At 34.1% G+C, this 8,345-nt stretch overlaps 1 protein-coding gene and 1 long non-coding RNA gene across 2 annotated transcripts; both read right to left on the minus strand.

Annotated features, from left to right (window-relative positions):
- Positions 1-2,462: 2,462 nt before the first annotated feature.
- LOC110924360 lies at positions 2,463-3,311 on the minus strand. Its single transcript, XM_022168377.1, has one exon. It carries the CDS (start codon positions 3,309-3,311, stop codon positions 2,463-2,465), a length of 849 nt encoding a protein of 282 aa, XP_022024069.1.
- Positions 3,312-4,196: 885 nt separating this feature from the next.
- On the minus strand, positions 4,197-5,424 carry LOC110920731. Its single transcript, XR_002581875.1, has 3 exons — positions 5,307-5,424; positions 4,711-4,764; positions 4,197-4,404 (listed from the first exon to the last, which is right to left on the minus strand). It is a non-coding gene; the product is annotated as an uncharacterized LOC110920731 (long non-coding RNA).
- Positions 5,425-8,345: the final 2,921 nt, after the last annotated feature.

An 8,345-nucleotide genomic window follows, 5' to 3' on the forward strand; every position in this document is an offset into this window, starting at 1 on the left:
GCATTATATAATTCCATCGCTTAGGTGGTTAATTGATTGAATATGATCGGCTCATTTAAACAGTTTTGTTGCTTATAAGCCTTTGGGGGGTTTAATGACCGTTGTCCCGGATATCCTTGGCATCATTTTACGAAATGGCCACGACCATCGACATCCCGGTGTAGGCGTACACCCGGTATAAAGTGTCGACATTAAAATTAAAAGACGTAGCCGTTGGTTTTTATACTACGGTTTTACGCAACGTGGTGTGTCTATAAATCTTTAACCCGGCACGACCCGGGCTACTGAACGCATAAAAGAACATGTAAAACGTTCACAAGATTTTATTATAATTTTCCCAAGTTATAAAAGAGTTTGTGCCTTGTGCATTCAAATCAATTTTAATAAACATTTTCAAATGTGTCAGTTGAATGTATTTACCAGTGTAAACTGACGTATTTTCCCCAAAAAGATTAAGTGCAGGTACCTAAACGTAAATTGGCTGGTATTAGCTCCCTAGCGTCGGGATAAGTCTCGCAAGCTTGATTGCAGTATCTGATGGAACAATACTTTATGTTTATTTACGATCCACTGTGGATATATTCAACCCCTGTAATACATTTTGATATTAAAATCAGAGGTTGAAGTTTATATATTTATCTTATGCTTCCGCTGTGCATTATATAATTGTGTGGTTTGACTATATTGTTGCCAACATCGTCACGGTAATCCCCCACCGGGCCCACCGGTGAGACACGTGGAAATCGGGGTGTGACAATAAAGTGTGAAGGTCATTATCTTGAATGACTAAACTAACCACCTTGAAAACGATGATGATAGTTTGACGCGTAACAAGCTAGGTGGAAGCTTGATGAGGGAGCGGGTCAAACGGAGCAAGCACGGAAAGAAAAGCGTGGCGTGGATGCGAGGTAAGTGCAATTTACACACTTATGTAGAATACTCGTTTATTCGATACGTTGTAAACGGTATAATGATAATATCGGAAATATGGGTTTTCGTTAAGATTACCTTGTAGCGTAATCTAATAATGAGGGAAAAAGGGCAAAAAAGGAAATTGGTCAAGTGTCGACTAATGTAAATCAAGGTTAAAAAGGAAACCCATAGCGTGAGCCGAAATGGGTTGAATTTGTAAGAAAAGAGTTTAAAAGAAAAAGGGTATGGTAATAAAATCCGGGATGGGATGGATGTATGAATTGGAAATCAAAAACGATTTTTTTGATTAAATAGATAACGCTGGACATATATTCCAAACGGGTCGAATGGTGGTGAGAACACCATTTGACAATATCGACTAATGTGGTTGTCAAGTCTTACATTAACAGGACCGATTAGCAAATCGGATAATTGCGTCAACATTGATAGTGTGATAATGAAAACGAGGTATAAATCGGGTCTATTTGTTGATCCGGGCCAGGTACGCATAATTATGTTGTAGTTAAAAGTGCTATTTTGGTCGAATAATTGGGGAGAGAGTCCTTCGTCGTAAAAGGACCAAAATTGACCAATACGCCCTTGTAGGCTAAATTGAACAAACAACCCTTAGAGGTTGTTTGGAAACGAGTTTCATGATTAAATAAATACTTAGAATAAGATGCTAGAAATGAATGAAAGCGATCTCAAGCTTTAAAGTGCTTAAAATACCCTTAACGGGTTAAAACAAGCATTTAAGCGTAAACGGGATTTTACTATGTAAAGAAACCCGTGATCTGAGATTAATACGATAGGAGATATTGAAGTAATGAATTTCATGAGTTTAAGGGTCAATTAAACATGTCGGGTGATAAAATCATGAACGGGTCAATATTTTGGTTAAAAGGGTAGTAAGCCGAAGATTTAAAAGTCTGAAATTATGTTAATCCGAATGTCGGAATTTGACTCCATAAGATGGAGAATTAAATTACGGACGCGTAGGAAAAAGAATTGCGTAAAACGGAGCAATAACGACGAAGTTATGGCCATTTCCGTAAAATCTAGTGTTGCTGAAAATGCAGGACCCAGCTCTGAACTTGCTGGAAAACGGCATCCCTCGCACCACGCGAAGGGTCACCTGTTTGTTGTCGCGCCACGCGACGGGATGTCGCGGCCCGCGACAGTTGTTGAGTAAGTTCTCGCGGCCCGCGAGGACTGTTAATCCTGGAAATTTTGTTTTATTTCGCTGTATGATGCTAGGAACTTGTTTAAACCAGTATTTAAGTTATCAAGACTAACTTTTAAGTTGGTTTTGATCACAGGTTAATATCAAGAGTTCCCGGATGAAGATCAAGCTCAAAGAAAAACCGAACACGAACAAGAAACAAGCTTCCGCACTTTATTACGTCGTCATTTATACTTTGAATGTCGTACTCATTTACATTATGCTGTAAAGTTTTAATAAACTCGCATTTTTTTATAAGTTTGAGTAGTCATAATTACATATTTATTTATTGAGATTTTTACGGAAATCTTTAAATATAGTAAGGGTGTTACAGTTGGAAACAGTTGTAGCACGTTCTGGAAGGATTAGGACACCTATAGTATGGATGTCCCTCTTGACCACAATTGTAACAGCCCTTCTTCCCTTTCAAGCACTCCCCCGTATGTAACTTTCCACAAGTTTTGCACTTTGGAATGCTACCCTTCGCTTTAACCTTCTTGCCCTGATCTTGAAATTTCTGTTTCTTTGACGGACTCGTGCTGGAAGCATTCTCAGACACTCTTTTCTCACCTCTCTCCGCCTGTTTTCTTAGCTCAATCTCCCTATCTCGGGCCAAGTTGATGAGTTCATTCAAGGTTTCACATTTAGCGGGAATTATGAACTCCCGATACTCCGCCTTCAACATACCATGATAGCGGTTTATCTTCATTCTTTCTGTTCCCGCTATCTCCTTACAGAATTTCAGCCTGTCGAGAAAAATGTTGGTGATTTCATCAATGGTTTCGTCTTTCTGTCGGAGATGTAGGAAATCTTCTTGGATTCTGTCAATGGCAGATTGCGGACAGTGGTATTTTAGAAAAGGTTCCTTAAACTCTTGCCACGTCAAGACTTGAACTTTGTCTTCCCCAGTCTCTTTACTATAAGCATCCCACCAGTCTTTAGCTTGGAATTGTAACAACCCAGTGGCAAACATCACTTGATCCTCTTTTTCACAATGACTCCTTACAAACATCGCCTCAGTACTTGCAATCGACCTTTGACATGCTATAGGATCAATTTCTCTTTTGAAAGGTAATGGGTTGCACGCCATAAATTCTTTGTAAGTGCATTTGCGAGTTCCTTTCTTTCCTTGCATTTCTCCGATCATTCCCTTCAACTCGTCCATCTTACTCGCCATCATCTTCCACCACTTCCAACACATGACCTTCCACTTCTTAGGCTAAATGGGGAATACTTGCCTGCATTGCCTTTCCAATTTCTTCAGAAATCATAGTTTTTCAGTTGTTCTTGTTGTGTTGCTTCATTCTCATTCGTATCCGCCATCTACACATAAACATCATTCTTTATTTCGAGTATTCATTCATCCTTTCCATCATTTAATCATGCTAATAATACATAACTTTCTTTGGAAACACAACATCCATACATATTATCATTCTTTAGAGTCTTGTTATAATGTTTTCAATGCTTCCCGTATGATAGAAAACATCAAACAGAACATTACAATTGAAATAGGCTGAAAATGGTCTCCACCGTAAGTTACGGTGGCTACTTTTCTTTACGGTCCAAACCTACTGTCTTACGGTGGTCAAGTATCCCAGGGGCTACCGTAAGCTACGGTAGCCACCGTAGCTTATGGTGACGCCCAGCATGCTATGGTCGATTTTTATATTTTTGCAACCATTTTTTTCGTCCCGTTTTAACCCAAACTGATCTGTTTCATCCCACACCTTTCTACATCATCCCGAAACAATTTCATATCATTCCATAATTAAATTATTCGTAATGCAAAAAATTTAATTTTTAAAGATACTTACTTGGTTCGCGCCGCGGAACGAACACACACTTCGTACGAGCTTTCGGTTTGAGTTCAAACATTTGATGCTTGAATCCCTCAAACCTAGGCTCTGATACCAACTTGTAACGCCCAGAATTTTTCTTTTAATTTACTCAATTAACTACATATTTTTTCTAACGAAATTTGGGCATGACCCATTCGTAATAGGAGTGGTCCCCTGTTTTTCACGTTCAAAATATATGTTTAACACGACACTTTTAAAAGGACATATTATGTACCATCAAACATCTTGACACGCATACGAAATTCGATAAGTTCAAAATACATAACAAGTACTAAGTTTTAACTACTAGACTTAGACATGTGACCAAAATATTAAGCGTTGTCTTCTTTACAAAAGTAGCGGAACATAGGACGGGTCTTGAAGTGTGTTCGAACCGGGCGAAGCTTGAAAGCTAAACTTGAGATTTACCTACATGGCCACAACAATGAAAACTCACTAGAACTAAATTTCTTTCTTTAAACTCAAGAATCCAACTCACGGACTTGTAACCATTATGATATCCGCAAATTATACTTTACTACATACTTTCATTCTTGCACGGTAGTATGTTCCAAATGGAACTCCATGCCATCCCTTCTAATCTTACAATTTCATCATTCGACCCGTTCATAAAAGGGTCCATACATAAACCTTTTTCATACTAGATTCAATTTGACACATTTAATGTTAAACACATCATTATAATAAAAACCATGAATTGTACAAGTAGCGTACCTCGATCTTGATTCCCTTGTTGCTTTGCTTGACTTGAACTTTCTTCCTTTATACCTAAACAATACCATTCATACTTAGAATTTATATCTCATACTCGTCTATACACCCTAGTTGGCAAGACATCATGAAATCTACATCTATATCATAAACACATTCAAAACACATAGCGTTTATGACTAACATGGCTGAAATTTTTATTAAGGCATTTCATCATACACTTGGTGTGCACAACATCAACAAAGCATAAGGTACAAGTATTCATAGCATAATTCTACTTGTTCACCTTCTACCCTAACAAGAATCAACCAAGTTCATAGTTTTCTTTCATCCTACATCATCTTAACAAATTTCTCTATCTCAATTCAAGATCATGTAGTAAATTTTCATCTACTAGCTTTTCATTAAATCATCATGTTCATCATACTTTCATAACAATTGGGTATAAAGCTTAAATCATTCAAACAATCAAAAATCAAGCCACATTTTCGAACCATTATGAAACCCTAACTCTCAACTACAAAAGATTTCCACATAATTTCATGATTAGGTTAAAACCCACTTTCTCCAAATCACTAAAATCAGAAATTTCTACTTACCAGTCGATGAGCAAGCTTAGATTATTCGATTTTCGAGTTCATGCATCCATTTAGGCTCTTAATTCCCTTTTGATTTTGAGAATTTCATGAAGTTAGGGTTCTTCCCTTTTGTTTCCTTGCTCTGGTCGATCCACACAAACACACCAGAGTGTGTGTTTGTGTTTTCCTTTTTCTTTTATTAGTTTATAATTAAAACTTCCATCCTTTTTAACAAGTTTAGTCCCCCTAATTTCTTATATTGTTTATTTGTCATATAACCTTCCTTCTAATCAAGTTACTAACATATGTACTTAACTAGGTTAAATATAACATGACTAGACATTTTAGGTAACATAAATAAATTGCATCTTTTGGGGTGTTACAAGTCTACCCCAAGAAATGTATAACACTAAAACATCCATCATATAACACTATACATCCATCATATAACACTATATAACATCATATAACACCATATAACACTATGTTACACTATATAACACTATATAACAACTAGTTAAATTCTCCTGCTCGTTGCGGCGGGAAATCAGGTAGTCTCGGTTTGATTTATTATGGTATCGGTAGGACATTAGCACTCGATATAACAATTGAAAGACAAGACCCAACAATAAAGTCATTGTATGTCAAAAAGGACATGGACACATATTTTACATCAATCAAAAACATAAAACGAATTTTAGTAATGGTTTCCGAAACGAATATCAATATTGATTCCAATGGTACCGATGCCTGTACCAATGTTGTTCGATTGGAATTGACGTGTTACCGATACTCGCTATATATTACGATATAAGAAAATACTTTATATTACTATCGAAGTTGTTCACAGGGTGTTAGTTCAATTCGTCATGGTAAAGAACAAACGGTATAAGTTAGGTTCATCACAGTACCAATATGGTATTTATACTCATTGTAGTTTACTATATAAAAAAGATACGATATATGTTACTGAAGTTTCGCATGATATCGGTTCAGTTAATCATGGTAAAGAACAAGCAAAATCAATTATATTGATCCGTTTGATTTTGAACAAAACTTTTAGCGGAACGAAGACCAAAAAACACGTCGCATGTATTCAGAACTTTATAAAGCATTACAGTATATTATTAGAATAATGAAAATGGTAACGTCAATTTATATATAAAAACTAAATGTGAGTTAGCCTTAATAACATGTACTTTTTTATTTCGATTACCTTTGTTTTACCATTGACAACTCGATTTCGAAAAAAAAATTGTATCGAGATAGAGATAAATATAGGCAAGTCATAACAAGATACTCAAAATTATATAAATTATCGTATCTTAATAGTTATAAAAGAAAAAAAAAACATGCAAAATCACTATGAAAAACTAATGTGAGTTAGATTTGATAACATGTACGTTTATACTTCGGATTACTTATGCTTTACCACTCACAACTCGGTTTCAAAATAGAAAATGTATTGAGACAAAGATGAACATAGGCACGTCGCAATAACATACTCAACATTATATAAACATACGTGTCTTAATAATTAGAACAGGGAAAAACATGCAAAATCAATAAAAAATATATGGGTAAATTACTTTTTGAGTCCCTGTGTTTTAGTGGTTTTAACTAGTTGAGTCCAAAAGCAAAAAGTTTAACGGCCTGAGTCCCTATAAACATTTTCTTTAACCATTTGAGTCCTTTTGAGTCCAAATTTTAACCTTTTGAGTCCAATTTTTTGGACTCAAATCGTTATAAAATGAACAAAATTGGATTCAAATGGTTAAAGAAAATGCTTATAGGGACTCAGGTCGTTAAACTTTTTGATTTTGGACTCAAATGGTTAAAATCACTAAAACACAGGGACTCAAAAAGTAATTTACTCAAAATATATTAATAAAATAATGAAAAATTAAAAAACAAACAATATTGAAAAAATCTTAAAACACTATTCATGGGGACTTTGTATTAATATATATAATAATAAAATGGTAAATAAAATATTATTTTAAAATAAATGAATGCTTGAAAATAGGATTAAAAAAATAAAACACTTTAAAATAAAATATTAAAACACTGTTCATCAAAAGTTTCAATTAATATGTATAATATATAACACTATTCATCCATAATAGACATGCTATCGGAAAAATATAACACTATATAACACTATGCATTCATCATATAACACTATATAAACCAAAGAATACTATATAACACCATATAAAAATATATAACACTATACAGTTCTGAATGGTGGTTGTACTACAGAATTATATAACACTACAGAACTAATAACCGGTGAACGAGATGACACAAATTCATAGATTAATTCTTAAATTCGAATTCCTACAATAAAGGGTGACGGTTATTTTTGGCAGTTATCTTTTAATCATTTAATTGAAAGAAATAGAAAATTATTAATTCACCGTTTTGAATTAATTTAGATATAGAACACTTGTAAATCACATTTAAATAATATAACTTTCATCAAGTATTATTTAACACAGTTAAAATTATTTAAGGTCAAAGTTTATAAATAGAAACTTTGAAAATTCAAAATAGGACACTTTTAATGGTACGGAGAGAGTATTAATGTACAGGATTCTCAACCATATTTAGATAGCATGAGAAATTACCATGTCCCATTTGTTGGAGTGGTTTATTAGAGTTTAGATTAGATTAGATAATACTAGGTTAGAACCCCGTGTATTACACGGGTTGAATAATTTTGTATACTATATAATAAAACTTTTATATACTAAATAATAAAACAATATATCTTTAAAAATCTTGTTTATTACACGGGTTGAATAAATGTAATTTTATATATTAATAAAAATATATTTTTAAGGACCCCGTGTATTGTACGCGTTAAATAAATTTATATAAAATAAAATATTAATAAACTTAATACATAAACCGAAGGGTAATAATAAACCCGACCGTTAAATCAAACTAATGACTATCGGCTTCACGGTTTTAAATCAAGTTGTGAACACCCTTAGTAATAATGAATATGGTCAATTTGTGTTTTTTTAGGGTTATTTGATTTAAATAAGCTCAACT

The sequence above is a fragment of the Helianthus annuus genome, chromosome 17, assembly GCF_002127325.2.
Source record: "Helianthus annuus cultivar XRQ/B chromosome 17, HanXRQr2.0-SUNRISE, whole genome shotgun sequence".
In the NCBI taxonomy this organism is placed as follows: domain Eukaryota; kingdom Viridiplantae; phylum Streptophyta; class Magnoliopsida; order Asterales; family Asteraceae; genus Helianthus; species Helianthus annuus.

Excerpts from the sequence above, each read along its gene's own strand:
- LOC110924360 (XM_022168377.1), bottom strand. The coding sequence starts at position 3,311 with ATGGCGAGTAAGATGGACGAGTTGAAGGGAATGATCGGAGAAATGCAA.